This window comes from Mastacembelus armatus, chromosome 20, assembly GCF_900324485.2.
Source record: "Mastacembelus armatus chromosome 20, fMasArm1.2, whole genome shotgun sequence".
Taxonomy (NCBI): Eukaryota; Metazoa; Chordata; class Actinopteri; order Synbranchiformes; family Mastacembelidae; genus Mastacembelus; species Mastacembelus armatus.
This window is the reverse complement of record NC_046652.1, coordinates 10,319,120-10,335,368: the sequence shown is the minus strand read 5'-3', so window position 1 is coordinate 10,335,368 and position 16,249 is coordinate 10,319,120. Positions and strand designations below refer to the sequence as shown.

Here is a 16,249-nt window from a genome sequence, read left to right as displayed (position 1 = left end):
AGTCAATGTTTAAACCAATCCCAGGTGGAGCGGTGGGTCTGCTCGACTCCTCTGGTCTTTTCAGCAGAGTTCACATGTCTGGAAGTGACCACGGAGCTAAAATGTTGCACAAAATTATTAATGTAACAGTCAGGGATGTGAGATTCCCGACGTCTTTAGAGCAGCACGGTTCAGATGCAATGGTAAGGGGGGCTGTTTCCGGTACATGTGTTGTGTTTTACATCTACAAGTCTGAGCGCAATAAAAGTCTTGAGGACTTTATATACACTTGTCACTTCCGACGTTGCAGCACACAGACCCCGATTATTCAGTCGCATATGTGCTCGTCGACACGGACAGCGGACTGAAAGGCTTCGGCTTCACCTTCACTTTAGGAAAAGGGACCGAGATCGGTAAGATTTATAGTGAAAAGCTCATGCACGTCTGAAACAAGTCACATGACACTTTGTTACATGAACACAAAAACAGGCACTTTCAGTCGCAGTGTGTTGGTGTGTGTCTGTATGTGTGCAGCGTTCAAGTGCTCCTGAAAAGCTCCGAAATTCAATTTATTAAGAGTTGATGTCAAACAAAACAATGAGTAAACCAACCTGTTTTTTTAACAATAGAAACAATTAATAAACATAGTGCAGACACGTCACAAACCCCAACACAGTAATGCAGTTACACATAAGCTATGACAGCTACAAGTGGATATACTGCCACCTTGTGGTAACGTTTGGTAAACAATACATTTTTCTAGTCAAAAATTATATTTATATTATTTTATATTTATTTATATTTTATATTTATTTTAATAACACATGGTGAAATTGAAATATGTCTTTAAACCATATTTAGGTGGCCATATGAACAACGATTATAGATTCTGCTCATTGTTCATATCAGCATCAAATCCACAGTCTTCCTACATTTTGCACAAATAATTTACAGTTCACCTGAATTTAGCATTTAATGTGAAATGGACAAATGAAGCCAAATGTCTAACTACCTGTTGTCTTCCAGAGTTACCATCTATTATTAGTACAGTTTGACCATTTGCATTAACCCGGAAGTCTTTTTTTTTTTTTTTTTTCTTTTTTGTAAAAATACCCTCAGAGGCTGTTTTTGTTGATTGTAACCTTGCAGTGGTGTGTGCTGTGGAGGCCCTTGCAGGACTGGTTGTTGGGAAGTCCTTGCAGGAGATTGTGAGCAACTTCCGTGGGTTTTACCAGCTTTTGACCAGTGATGGTCAGATGAGATGGGTAAGAGCAGGCATACAGCAAATGATCAGATAGCATTAAAATATTCAACATCATATATATTTACAAAATTATATTTTCCCCCTGCCCCCCTGACTTCAGTAACGTTACCCTTCTTTCTTAGAGCACCATGCTCTGCTTTTCCCAGGGTAGAGTGATTCACATCCTCTTATACCAAATTATTTATTATTATTATTTATTTATTTATTCTTGCTTTAGTGTAATAAATGACTTCTGTCTCCTCATACAGAACAATGTACTTTATATAATGTAGTGTGAACAGAAAGAAATAGTTTTTATTCACTCCAGTTTTGTCTTTATGTAATATCAGATATTTTAAGCTGATGCCTCTGGTGAGTATTTATTATCTTTTTCTTTTTCTTGTCTGGAGCAGTTAGGCCCAGAGAAAGGAGTGATCCACCTCGCTGCTGCTGCCGTCTTGAATGCAGTGTGGGACCTTTGGGCGAGGTCAGAGGGAAAGGTTAGCCGAGGTCTTAGCAGTAAAACACTATTTAGTTCACAACCATCATACTCCATGTCTCACAACCTGTTATTATTTTCCTGCAGCCGCTGTGGAAGCTGCTTGTGGATATGGTGAGTCAGAGGAAAGTTACACACATGCTAAGGATGTAAACACAATGGAAATTTTGTGTCTTGTGTGTGTGTGTCTGTCAATTCAGGATCCAAAGCAGATTGTCTCATGTATTGACTTCAGATACATCACTGACGTGCTTACAGAGGAGGAAGCTCTGGGTGAGACTGGTTTGTGATATACACTGTACTGTGAGTGAATCCCACTTCCACTAATTACATCCAGGTTTCCCTCACTTAGTCCCACCCACATAAGGTGCAAGGAAAAGAAGCAAAAACAGAGACCTCTGTAGAGAGCAGTTTAGTAAAAATAGACTCTGCTTGTCTTTTCTTATGCAGACATACTTGTGAAAGCACAGGAGGGAAAGCAGCAGAGAGGTGAGCACATTAAAAAGTCAATTATTTGGCAGAATGAGACTATATGGAATTAACTGTCTTTTTGAAACTAACAGGAGTGCGTTTAGCCTCCATAACAGGTCCTTACACTCCTTAACTGCACTGTTAAAATGTACTTCTCAATTATTTATTACCTGTGTGGGCTGTTTCTTTTCCCTACCAGAGGATCAGATGCTAAAAGAGGGTTACCCTGCGTACACCACGTCCTGTGCTTGGCTTGGATACTCGGACCAGCAGCTCCAACAGGTCTCTGTGCTATAAAATTAATGTCATATCTGTAGTTTGGCGCAGTGTTTTTAGTAACAGCTGTTTGGCTAAAGCTTTGCACAGATGCACTTGATAATGGATGGACCAAGTTTAAGGTGAAAGTGGGCGCCGATCTAGAGGATGACAAACGCAGGTGCCGCCTCATCAGGCAAATGATTGGACCCAGTAACACTTTGGTAAGGTGGTGTTGTCTTTAGTTACAGGTATTTTAAGAGGTAACGGCATACTAAGGAGTTTTTGTGTTAGATGATTGATGCCAACCAGAGATGGGATGTAGCCGAGGCCATCTGCTGGGTGTCCAGTCTGGCTGAGTTTAAACCTCTTTGGATTGAGGAGCCCACGTCTCCAGATGACATCCTCGGCCATGCTGCTATCTCCAAGGTGAAGAAAAGCTTGATATATTTCTGTATTGAAGACACACCTACATTATGAGACATGGGTCTCCTGAGAGCAGATTTGTGCAACATCCTCCACTCCTACAGTACATAGACACTAGACACAGTGAAAGAAGCATTGTTTGCTGTTTCTTGTTTGTTTTGGTGCATCTTTCTAATAATTTTGCAGATTGTGGTTGTTTTTTTTTCTCTTTCAGTCTGGATCTCTTTTACTGTTGTGTTTCTCTTTGTAGGTGTTTTGCATCTCAAGAACCATTCTGTTTTTTCACTGTGCTGTAGTTGTCCTGTGTTTCCTCATAGTTATTTTGCATCTGTTCAGGTTTTGTGTCTTGTGCATAAGTCAGTTGATTGACTTCCTAACAAAAAAGAAGTCCGAGGCTCTGTGCTCACGTGACCTCTCGGACTTGTGCTCACTTTATTCGTCCATGGTTGAAGATGTTTGACTTTGTTGTTGCAGGCTTTGGCTCCATTTGGGATTGGAGTAGCAACAGGGGAGCAGGTGAGAGCTCATGTTTATTGTAGCATACAGATTATCTCATGAAATGATCATTCCCATTCAGTAACTGCTTCCTTGCCAGTGTCACAACAGGGTGATGTTTAAGCAGTTCCTCCAGGCCTCTGCACTGCAGTTTTTGCAAATAGACAGTTGTCGGCTGGGCAGTGTCAATGAAAACCTGGCTGTGCTGCTGATGGCCCACAAGTTTAAGGGTAAAATTCCAAATATGACAACTATCACATGAGTATGTGGAGCCCTGAAAGCAACTGTGAACACAAATACAGATTTCAACTTGCCTCCAGTTACTGATGTTAATGAGAAAAGCTAATTTTATTTTTCCAATTCAAAGAACTTTTTCTTTTTGTTTTATAGCCATTCACTGCTGTTTTTCACAATCAGGGCTCTGCACTACTACCTTACCCAAAGTGTGTAACTGTTAATAAAATGAAAATTCAGTTGATATATGACTGACACTCAATGTTACTTCTTCCTTAGTGCCTGTTTGTCCTCATGCCGGAGGAGTTGGTCTCTGTGAGCTTGTCCAGCATCTTATTCTGTTTGACTACATCTGCGTATCTGCAAGTCTTCACAACCGGTAAAACCATTGTTTTTTTTCACTATTTAGTATTAGGCAAGGCAAGGCAAGTTTATTTATATAGCACAATTCATACACAGAGTAATTCAAAGTGCTTTACAGAAATAAAAGACAGGTTAAAAATACATAAGCAAGAATAAAAAATAAAAAGGCATGCCACCACTTTGTTACCATATTTGCCCCTTATGATATCGACTATCGGACCACGCTGACCCATATTTGTGGGTCCCCTACTTTCAGTTTGTCCCATCCCTGATGGACTAAAAGTACCTCAACACAGACTATCTGCGGAGACGATCCTGAGTCCCGGACTCTTACGTCTAGGATCGAGTAGACTACAGCTGGAGGTTCCAAACCCCTTATTTAATTCTACAGCTGTTTAGACCCGTATTCTAAGGATAACACTAAAGCGCCAGGGTTCCTAACCCCTGAGTCCCTGACCCAATTGGCTTTAGATCGAAGGTTCCCAACCTAATCAACTTAGAGTACTGACCGTGAATCCGATTGTCTTCCCCAGCTGGACAAAAGTAGTGACAAGACAGTTTTAAAAAAGAAAAAAATATTAATAAAAAGTTAAAAATTAATATTAAAGGAAACTGAGTGCAGATAGATCGGTTTAGATAAAACACTGTCAGGGCTAGTCTGGTCATATGTTATATGCCACACTAAAAAGAAAGGTTTTTAGCTTGGACTTAAACATTGCCAGAGATGAGGCTTGTCTAACATCATCAGGAAGACTATTCCAGGTTTTAGCTGCATATAATTGAAACGCTGCTTCTCCCTGTTTAGTCCTGACTCTGGGCACGAGCAGAAGGCCTGTCCCTGATGTTCTCAGAGTTCGAGATGGTTCATATGGCATCAACATGTCAGAGATGTGATGTGGTGCTGAGCCATGAAGAGACTTATACACCATCAGTGCTGTTTTAAAGTCTATTCTCTGAGCAACAGGAAGCCAGTGCAGAGATCTGAGAACAAATGTAATGTGGTTGTACTTCCTGGTTCTAGTCAGGACTGAATGTACTGTAGCTGCCTTACAGCTCGTTTTGAGAGCCCCGTGAACAGGCCGTTACAGTAATCTAACCTGCTAGAGATAAAAGCATGGATGAGTCTTTCCAAGTCTGGTTTAGACATGATCCCTTTGATTCTGGCAATGTTTTTGAGATGGTAAAATGCTGATGATGTTATCGATTTAATGTGGCTGTTAAAATTCAAGTCTGAGTCCATGATTACCCCTAGATTTCTAACTTGATTTTTAAATTTTAGAGACAGAGACTCGAGGTGACTGCTGACACTCTCTGTTTCTGAGGCCCAAAGATGATTATTTTAGTCTTGCCACTGTTTTATTTGCAGAGAGTTGTTTTGCATCCACACAGTGATCTGTTCAATACAGCTGCAGTGAGTCGACTGGTCCATATTCACCAGCTGTGAGTGAAATGTAAATCTGAGTGTCATCTGTATAGTTATGGTAGGACACATTATTGCTGCGTATTAACTGGCCTAAAGGGAACATGTAAAGATTGAACAAAAGGGGTCCCAAGATGGACTCTTGGGGGACCCCACATGTCAACACCATTTGGTCTGAGACACAGTTACCAACTTCAATGAAATACTTCCTGTCTTCAAGATAGGACTTAAACCATTTAAGGGCAGTACCAGAGATGCCTATCCAGTCCTCTAACTTTTGTAACAGTATTATTATGTATATGTATTATTAAAGGATTATAAACATCAGCATCACATCTTTTTCTCTAGGATGTGTGAATATGTGGACCACCTCCATGAGCACTTTACAAGTCCTGTGGTGATTAGAAACGCCCACTACATGCCCCCGAAGGTACAGATAAAAACTAATGCATAAAAGCTACCTATGCATCACCTTAAGAAATACATTTTCTACACTGCTTTATTGTTCTCAGGATCCTGGCTATTCTTGTGAGATGTTGGAGTTATCAGTGAAAAGACACAGTTACCCTGAAGGTGAAGTATGGAAGCTGCACATGAAGAAATAAGACAGCATGAGACATGAAAAAACAGAATGGTTCTTCGAAAAAAAATGTTTAAACAGCCATCTGCATCTTTATTGAAGGATGTGGGCTGTAGTCGCAGATTTCAAAGTCCTCTGCACAGAAATCATTGATGTTCTCCACGTTTCTCAGGATCTTCAGCTTAGGAAAGGGCCGAATCTCCCTCTGAAGCTGCAAATTTAGAGATAAGCTTGTGTAAATTTGTAAATCAAACAGAACAGAAACAAAAACTGTCTTCACCCAACCCACCTGTACTTTCAGAGGTTCGACATGGTTGCTGTATATGTGAGCATCTCCCAAAGTATGAACAAAGTCACCTGGCTGAAGGTGCAGGATAAAAAAAAATAAAATCATGAGGTGATAGATAACAATCTAATCATTAGATGAGAGATTTTTAAAAAATGTAATTGCATTTACCTTTAGTCCTGTGATGTGTGCGATCATGTAGGTAAGAAGTGCATAGCTGGCAACATTGAAAGGCACCCCGAGGCCCATATCACCTGAGCGCTGGTACAGCTGACATGACAGCTCACCATCACACACGTAGAACTGGCACAGTGCATGGCATGGGGGCAGAGCCATGAGTGGTAGGTCTGCAACAATATATGAAAAGGCAGATTTAAATTTGATATAACTTCACTAAAATAATCTTTGAGGGGTGTTACAGCAGCCTGAAGTGGTTTCAGTTAATTTAGGTATCTGTTGTACCTTTGACATTCCAGGCACACATGATGATCCGCCTGTCTTCTGGATTATTTTTGATAGTGTCAATGACTTTCTGCAGCTGGTCGACACCTTGTCCTGTGTAATCTGTTAAAAAAAACAAAAAGGAATCGACAAAAAACATCTAAATATCTGTATTCACACTACACAATTTATACTAAACATGACAGATTTAAAGTTGTATTGAGTAAAATGTCAGATTTTGCAGCACCTAGCGGTGAGATGGCAGAATGCAACCTGAGCATGCTAAGCTAAGATTGCCACTAGCTGTAAATTCACATTTACCAAACAGACATGAGTATGACTTCATTCTTTCCATGTAACTCCTGTCAAAAAACCCATTAAATATTAACTATTTCTTTAAGGTGGCAAAAACATGTAATCTAGCTGTGAATTTACTTACCTCCTAGTTTGCAAAGTTTTAAAACACATTGGATTAAAATGCCAATTCATACTTAATGTGATTATTTGCCTGAACATTCATGATAACCTAGATAGTGGCTTTACCAGATTAATTTGAACTTGGTCTGAAATATTTAAATTAATACAAGAAAATGACTATTTTAATGATCGATTTTTAGTTTCTCAAAGAATTCTGTGTATTAAGGTATTGGATTGTTGGTCAGAAAAAAAATGACTTTTTCTTTGGTTAAAGTTGTTTTGGACTTTCGGTACCTACTTTTTGACAATGCATCACCAAACTGTTAGATTAGGGAAAATAATGATAAAAATTGGTCTAAAAAATAAAGCTTGAAGAAAAATGGATGACTCTTGGTATCATGGTGTCATGTTAAAAAAAGTAAACAAAATTGTGAGATTTTGCTTAAATTTCTTAACACTTCAGAAATGTGAAAGCAAAATTGCAAGAACTAACAAGAACTTGAGTAGATGCCACCACACACTGTATCTGTTTAGCAACCAAAAGCAAGACATTGTAATCTGTGCATCACTATGAAAAAACACACCTGCGTGCATGTTTGTGTATTCTGCACCAAAGTGCCTCCACTGGAAACCGTACACAGGACCCAGGTCGCCCTCTTCTCTGTCAGTGAATCCAAGACTATCTAGGAAGGCCCGGGACCCATTGGCATCCCAAATCTTCACACCTTTAGCTGAAAGCTCCTTGGCATTTGTTGACCCCTGTGACACACATCAAGACATTTAGCGCAATTTAGTGCTTTTAACTAGAAATCAACCAATATATCAATTTACCGATATTTTTCCTGATATTTAAGCATTTTACCATAATCGGATATTGGTTCCGTAATATCAAATTTACAGATAAATGCTGCTATCTTGTGGGTGTTTTCAGAATGGAGCGCAGGATCGCCATTACAGCACGTCTGGGGGGGAAATGAGACAACGGTGTGCAAAAGTAAAGTATACTTACTTGCTTTGCTGTAATTAGTAAACGTTATTTAACATAACAGCAATAAATGCACAAATTATATGTGTTACATAACTGCTTCATATGTAGTTTATGTAGTTTGGCTCTAAGAAATAGAGACAAACTCACTCAAGATTATCCGTCAAGTACTGTGTCAAAAACAAGTATAACGGTAAATAAATATCGGTTCTGCATATCAGTTATCAGGCACGTAAAAGCACAAGTTAAAAGCACAAGTTATCGGTTAAAAAAGAAAAAAATCAATATCAGTTGATCACTACATTTAACACATCACACAAAGTTGTATGTGACCTTGAAGAGTGAGTTTACCTGCAAAAAAAAAAAAATTCGTCAAGATCATTTTGTGGTATATATCCTTGTTTAGACTGTTTTTGAGTGGTCAAATTTTAAAAAATGATGTTTCTGTATTAGACCATTAAGTGACATTTTTTAAAATTTGGATGAATTGAACTATTTAAAAATAGTGAATATTTTCCTATTGTCATCACCTTGATAAACCACAGCAATTCTTCAAGGATTCCTCTCCAGAAAACTCTCTTGGTCGTCAACAAGGGAAACTGGTCTAGAAATAAACAGAAGCATTTTTGACATTACTGACTACATAATTAATAGTAGTACATTAGTACAAGTACATTTTATAACTAGTCCTCCTCCTGGATCTCACAGCTGCCTTTGATACAGTCAACGATAGTATTCTCCTCCACCGTCTCCAGCACAGAGCTGGACTTTCTGGCACTGCTCTGGACTGGTTTGGGTCCTATCTCACAAATAGGGCTGAGTATGTGGCCTTGGGGGAGGCTACAAGGTCATCACACTGTCATCTTTGGGGTCACACAACATTTACATGCTCCCCCTGGGCAACATCAGCGGCAAACACGGAGTGTCATTCCACTGTTATGCCGATGACACTCAGCTCTATGTGAGGTTGGACCCGACCTCCCCTACAGTCCCATCAGCTCTCACCTCCTGCTAGGAGGAGATAAAGGTGTGGATGTCTGAGAACTTTCTCCAACTGAACAGTACCAAAACTGAAACCCTTCTTAGTCCCCCCTTAACTGTATTTCCTTCCCTGCCCATACCATCACCCTCTCTCCCTCTGTTATTAATCTGGGGATCAGGTCTGACCCCCACCTGTCATTTGACCTCTGCAAAAAAAAATTAAAAAAAATCACATTCCTCCATCTCTAAAATAAAGCCAAGCCCCGCCCCTCTCCTTCCCTCTGATGCTGGTCCACGCCTTTGTCTCCTCCAGGCTGGATTACTGTGATGCGCCCCTCCATCGGCCGACAAAAGCTTCTGCAGTGCGCATTTGATGGACACTTTGCTATCCCATGAGGCCACGGGAGAGGATACGTCATATGCCGGAAAGCGTCGACGCGGTTCTTTTCAGGGAAAAATGTTGTTCGTCGTGGTTAAATTACACTTGTTTAACATAATCTAAATAAACGTCTGACTTTTTGAAAGTTGAAATAATGTAAATCCATGGGATGATTTTGTGAATCGGCTGTAAAAAGATGTTTAACTAATCATTATTTTTGAGCAGATCAAGCTAACGTCAGTGCTGTACACCAGCTAGTTAGCTAACAGCTTTTTTTAAACAGAGTCCATTGTTAAACAGTTTAATGAGATTAGAAAATTTAACATAATTTAAAAACTGCCGTAAAGAGTGGGCTCTTTAAATATTTGCGCGGTTGCGCATGACACGTGACAACATCAACATGGCGGCTGTAGTATGTCCATTCATACTACCCTTATTCAACTGTACAGAAAGTACTGTTTTAATGGTCGGGACGTAACGCTACGTGCTTTGTCAAATGTTGTGCCTATTTCGGACACAGCCCTCCACGCCACAGACAAAAAAAACAGCTTAACACTTTTCTGTTCAGAAACGCATACTAATGGGATTACTACTTTCACTTGTTTAATGTTTTGATGCTTGTTTTTGAGATTTGCCTGCAAATGTAAAGTACGTTATAAATAAAATTCATTATTATTATAACCTGACCAGTGGACAAATCATAGTTCCTGATCCACTACTTTGAGTCAGTGGTGTCTTTAAGAATCTATTGTATACAGTAAAGAGAAAAGAGTTGCACCAGTCCACCCAAACAGTAGAAGCAAAAGAAAGAAAAAGTACCAGAACCAGAAAATAAAAATACTCTAGTAATGCATGAATTAAACGTAATAAAGTAAAAAGGACAGTATTTATCTATGAAATGTAGTGAATGTTCAACTAAAGTTCAACTAAACTAAGAACAGCCAGAGACAGAAAGTGACTAGTAAGGTATTTTCCCTTGTACTTGAAGCTCACCACATTTTTATCACAAACTGTGATTTACCCCGCAGGCTGTATCGGGCTTGGGCACCGAACACAGAGATGACTCCTGTCCCGGTTCGGTCCCCCTTCCAGCGACCGTGTTGCAAGATGTACTCGACCTGATCCAGATACCCTCGTTCATCACAGAAAAGACCAAACGTCTTCTTCTCTGCAGCCGCAGTCTGGTCCTCCCTCTTACAGCCATGCTCTTTGTCTGTGAATTCTGTTTGCATTTCTGGCATTTCTGACATTTCGGGAACAAACCTAGGCGGGATGATTAAGTTTCCCGGGCAATTGTGTTACGAGTAATCAGTAGCAAATGAACATCTGGTAAACTCCACCCCCAGAGAGAGAGAAAGAGAAAGAGAAAGAGAAACAAAGCGGGCTCTCGGCTCTCAGAGCCGTTTCGTTCACGACCGACACATCACTACCCGCAACAGCCAAAAGCTGCAAAAATGCAAGAGAGAAACGCTGCAGGCCTCTAGGGGCACGCCGACCTGAGGGGAGAGACAGCAGGATCAATTTGTGGCAGCGGCAGCAAGTTGTAGAAGTGAAAGAGCTGCAGCTGTAATTAATAAGGTGCTGGTCCAGTGGACAATAGTGGACATGTATGAGGCCACTGAGTATTGTCTTTACAGCGCCAACATCTTCACTGTACAAAGTGAAGATGTTTTTGAACTGATGATTTAATAGTCCACTGAAAAACACCAGGCTAGGCTCATAGGCTAACACACAAAATAGTCCCATGTTAACTGAAGTCACATAAAGATAAACATAACAATATACAACAGAAATACAGAAACTTAAGCATGGACTAACAAAAATTGAAGATCATCATAAATGACAACGAAATGCTTTCAAAACATTGAGGAAGAAACATAACTTATTGCATTTAATTCATGGGTTGACACTGCTGAGAAAACAAGAAAAGCATAGCCTACTCTACACTGTCCTCACTGAACCTAGCACATTTAAAATGTACTGTTTGATCCACCCATCATCTATACTGGCTTAGTCCTCCTTAGGGTCACGGGGATCTGCTGGAGCCTATCCCAGCTCTCTCTGGGTGAAAGGCAGGGGTCCACCCTGGACAGGTCACCAGTCCATCACAGGGCCACATAGAGACAAACAACCTCACACACTCACACTCACTCCTATGGGCAATTTAGAGTCACCAATCAACCTGACATACATGTTTTTGGACTGTGGGAGGAAACCAGAGTACCTGGAGAAAACCCACACAAGCACAGGGAGAACATGCAAACTCCACACAGAAAGGCCCCTGATGGGTTTCTAACCAGGAACCTTCTTGCTGTGAGGCAACAGTGCCAACCACTTTCCACCGTGCCACCATTTGATATATTATTTTAAGCATCACACTCTAACCTCGCATTGCTACACACTATGTTACGCCCGACCTAGGGGATACCGGGGCATAACACGATGTGAGTTTTTCTCCAAAACTCTCCCACTCTCAAATAAATCCAGCAGCCCACTAAATGCACTTAAAGGAAACCATTTATTTTCCAAATATAGTCAAAGTAACTCTGTCAAACACTCAAATGCCCAAAATAACAAACAAAAACGCTAAAGCAGCCCTACTATTTCCTAACCAAACAAACCAACAAAAAGACCAGGTATTCTACCCTGGTCTCCTAACAAAAACAGGAGAAAACATAAATCAAATAACTGGGCTTCTTACTACAATGAAAAGTATTTAGTGCTCAATATGTACAGTGCAAGTAAAGTCACAAAAGTTCTTTCTCTAAGATCACAATTCTCAAACTAACCATTTGTTCTACACATCTTAAGGCTTCTTACAAAGACATAGTTTCACAAAGAGTGCTGGTTTGGAAGTGGCAGAGATCGAGAAGAACTCTCTGGCTGCAGTCAGTGGGAGCTTCTTATAGTCTTCCCGGAAGGGCTGGACCAATCCAGGAACAGCAATCCAATTTGAATGGACCAATCTCATGGGTCTACCTAGGCTCCACCCCCACTCCTTTCTCTCTCACGCATACACACACACATACAGATACGCACCAAGAACTGGGGAGGAGAGAGCTAACATCCAAATCACACAAACCTCACACATAATGACCCAGGGTCATAGCAACTATTACTACAGCACCACAGCTAAGAAATCATATTTATACATTTACACTAATCTATTTCTGTGTTAGCACTTTCAACGTCGTGTCGACAATAACAATGTGGCTGGTTTACTAATATGGGGTGTCAATAGAAATGCTAGTGGCGATAACTAGCGCTAAAATGTCAAGGCACCTCTTCAAATGCAGTGGCACTTCTTTTACTATACTGTACTTTTATAATGCTGTAAAACATGACGGCCAAGTGTTTAACAAATAAATAAACGGAGAAGGTACCTGTGTGCAGTGTTGCCAACTCGTCATACGGGGGAGGGGCCAGTTGTTATGCCGAGTTCTGCATGACTGTCGAGATTTGCATGCCCCATTTGGGAATAATGTGTTTTACAGTCGCTTTGGGAGAGGGATGCATAATATGGCAAGGGTGATTTCTAACTTGCCGAGATATGCATCCCCTACGATATGCATACGTGTGTTTATGTTATGCTTGTATAATGGTATGAACACAAACGTGATATTTCAGTTAATACCAGTATGTTTTAAGTAATGTGAACCTCACAATGAAAAAATCAGCTGTACAACAGTGTCAGTGGCTTAAATAATAGGGGATGCATATCTCGGCAAGTTAGAAATCACCCTTGCCATATTATGCATCCCTCTCCCAAAGCGACTTTAAGACACATTATTCCCAAATGGGGCATGCAAATCTCGACAGTCATGCAGAACTCGGCATATCACCGGCGGCTGCAGGAGATACGACTCGTTGAGAAGTGTAAGAACGGTTCAGTACAGACACATCAGTCTCTGCAGTAACACCAGAAAAAGTCGCCAGATTTGTCGCTAGTCGCTTTTTTATAAATGTGTCAGTAGAGGGGTCTGAATACTCGCTAAATAAAGCGACAAAGTCGCTAAGTTTCCAACACTGCTGTTATGTCGCCTCTCTAAATGTTCACCCAACTTGTTCATAGCCTCCCTCAGGTCGAGGTCCCCCTAGAGGCCTGGCGCACTTCCGTTCCGTGAATAATATGCAGCGTTTCTTCTCTCGAGGATGTTTTTGGTTTTTGCAGTTTGGCTGTTGCGGCGCGTTTACCCTTGTCGGCCACCGTAAACTTTATTCACCAACATTACACAACTTTTCACCAGTAATACACCATTTCCTTCACCTGGTTCACCTCAAATAAAGCCTGCTTTATTTTATTTCATCGACCTCATCTCCTGCTGCAGAAAGCTCTGCACACACCAATGAAACATACTGTACTTAGGTTCTGGCAGACCCATTATGAAAAAAATAAAATTAACTTTTTACTGTAAGTGTTTTCTTTTAATAAAGTCTTCACTTAGGGTCCTCGCTCAGTGGAGCAGAGTCGGTAGCACACAGCAGTACTTCTGAGAGGGAGAGTTCAAAGATACTTGCTGATTTTAGACTTGCCACAAAGAGGGCGCCGTTTGTCAAGTCTTTCAGGGTACAATTACAAGTAAATACACTGAGTGGAAGTGTTCATTCATTTAATCGACGAACCAGTTTCAAGATATAAATGATGATTACCTAAGGATTTAACTGAATCTACTACAGTTGACTAAAAATATTAAGTATAATACATTTTAAACAAATTATTTATTATGAGTAGTAAAAAAGAGTAAAAAAAAAAAACGGATCCTTTTCTTGCTCCTGCACTAATGAACTGCATGTGAATACAAACATTTACATTAAACAATAGTGAGTTATGAATCATATATCTATATAGGAATATAACAGTTATCTCTTATTTGTGTATACACATAAAAACACTTATTGACACAATTGAAAGAACAACAAAAAATAGATCAAATTATGAATAAACATTAACACAAGCTGACCTTGCGTTTGCAAATTAGGAAATAATAGTGTGGTAAAACAGAAATTTACCTTTAGAAACATAAAACCAAAATCCTCCAGACAAAAAAGAGCAGCTGTTAAAAAAAAAGAAAGTGAGAAGATTATTGAAGATTATTCCATTTTTATGGGTCTACTCAACAGCACAGATCCTATTAGTCTGCTTGCATTACTGGTTACTAAGCCTTGTGCACACACCATAATTACAAATCCTCTTAAGACAGACTTTAATAACGTGCTCCTTTGTTTGCTGGTCTGTCTCACTCATTTGTCACCAGAACACTGCAGAGCCTTTCTCAGGTAATACTTTCTGCAATAATCACCATTAAGACTGACTGTATTCTTGGGCTTCCCACAGACACCTGCCACACATGATAAAATGTTAACATTAAGTAATTAATAACAGAGAACCTCTATATATTTACACACACACACACTGTAGAACTGGTCTTCAGCACAGTGTTGATTGTGTTCTTATATGTTTACTTGTATTTTTTTCTACATCCATTATCTTCGTTTTATTCTAGAAAGAGGCTTAAACAGTCACAGTTATATAAATATATTTTTATTCTGTCCAGAGAGCATGAGAGATTTTGGATCGATGCGTTAGATAGCGCTTTCCACCACCATCGTCTAAACACTAAATGAGAAACATGTAGAGTCAATGCCAGCGAGCACTGAGGCTGTTCACCAGCACGTGTTGGTCCAACACCCTCCTAAGACATTTTAAGTTGGTTTTTCCTTTAATTTGTTCCTTTTAATTTGCATGTAGTTTATTGTGTGCTACAGATGTTTCTTAGCAAACAGTTTGCTAGTTAAAACATTTCCTTAACTTTGATGGTGCAACTTAATTTAGTAGTTTGAAACTAGCTTGTGTTTATAAACAACTTAGGAAGGATTTAATGACCAATTTGTGCTACAACCCAATCCTGCTGCATTCAAAACAATCTGAGTTTTTATCATGACATATGAACATGGAAGGAACATGGTAAATGTGGAATTTCTGCACGTTTTCTCAGCTCTCTGTTAATCTTAGTTCACTGCTAAAAGCCTTGACCCAGCTGATGAGGTCCCAACCTCTGCATGAGGACCCTGGCAGTAAGATGCCTGACCCTCAGCTGCTTTTTATCAGCTCGCCAGGATCTGAGCCCTAATGCCAGCCTGCTGCTCCAATCACAGTCGACCATAAAATAACAGTTTTGAAATCTTTAAGAAAACAAGTAATTAGTTGTTTTATCATCTCAGGCTGGTCTGGAATCTAGTATGTGGTGGACTGGGTCAAACTTTAACCCTGGGTTGAAGACTCCAAAGAACAAAGAAAAACAGATCTGAGTTTGATTGAGTTTTTCTGTTTTTTTAAGGCTCAGAGGATTTTAGAGCTTGGACAGCTGATGTTATCTGTACCATTTCCTGCAAATCAACTGGTTTCAACTGAGTCCAGATAAAAACATTAACATCATATAACCCAGTGACACTAACCTGTGCTGTGAAGAGTGGGTCTGTTCAGTTTCTTTGATGCTCCTCATTACTGGGTGGGGGGTATTGAAGCTGTTTTTCTGCCTTTGTTCAGTGATCTGCAGCTGCAGGCCGGGGGGATTACGGACACTGTTGGAATTATCAGAGTTATGGAGAAATGTGTTACAGTCTAATTTTCATTGTCATCAATGATATGGACATTTTTAGGAAACATAAATTATTTTTAAGGCAAATATAAACAAAAGTAAAGATTTATATCATCTAGTGAAAAGTGAATAAGGATATCATGTATCACAAAAAAGCAAATTGTTTTTTTTCCTATACTCATTGAACATACCAAGG

At 39.9% G+C, this 16,249-nt stretch overlaps 2 protein-coding genes across 4 annotated transcripts; one reads left to right on the top strand and one right to left on the bottom strand.

Annotated features, from left to right (window-relative positions):
* Nucleotides 1-38: 38 nt before the first annotated feature.
* Nucleotides 39-6,347, top strand: enosf1 (enolase superfamily member 1). 2 transcript variants are annotated; one of them, XM_026292627.2, is made up of 15 exons: nucleotides 39-182; nucleotides 290-392; nucleotides 1,129-1,244; nucleotides 1,636-1,722; nucleotides 1,809-1,835; nucleotides 1,922-1,994; nucleotides 2,172-2,210; nucleotides 2,392-2,474; nucleotides 2,549-2,671; nucleotides 2,742-2,876; nucleotides 3,348-3,389; nucleotides 3,469-3,598; nucleotides 3,882-3,981; nucleotides 5,734-5,815; nucleotides 5,898-6,347. In XM_026292627.2, exons 1-15 carry the CDS (start codon nucleotides 75-77, stop codon nucleotides 5,988-5,990), a joined length of 1,341 nt encoding a protein of 446 aa, XP_026148412.1. In that variant the 5' UTR covers nucleotides 39-74; the 3' UTR covers nucleotides 5,991-6,347. The 2 variants fall into 2 exon arrangements, with proteins under 2 accessions (XP_026148412.1, XP_026148414.1); XM_026292629.2 differs by having other exon boundaries at nucleotides 53-392; nucleotides 1,146-1,244.
* tyms (thymidylate synthetase) lies at nucleotides 6,033-10,816 on the bottom strand. 2 transcript variants are annotated; one of them, XM_026292631.2, is made up of 7 exons: nucleotides 10,476-10,816; nucleotides 8,625-8,698; nucleotides 7,694-7,868; nucleotides 6,714-6,815; nucleotides 6,423-6,598; nucleotides 6,255-6,326; nucleotides 6,033-6,176 (listed from the first exon to the last, which is right to left on the bottom strand). In XM_026292631.2, exons 1-7 carry the CDS (start codon nucleotides 10,702-10,704, stop codon nucleotides 6,039-6,041), a joined length of 966 nt encoding a protein of 321 aa, XP_026148416.1. In that variant the 5' UTR covers nucleotides 10,705-10,816; the 3' UTR covers nucleotides 6,033-6,038. The 2 variants fall into 2 exon arrangements, with proteins under 2 accessions (XP_026148416.1, XP_033181678.1); XM_033325787.1 differs by lacking the exon at nucleotides 8,625-8,698 and having other exon boundaries at nucleotides 10,476-10,806.
* Nucleotides 10,817-16,249: the final 5,433 nt, after the last annotated feature.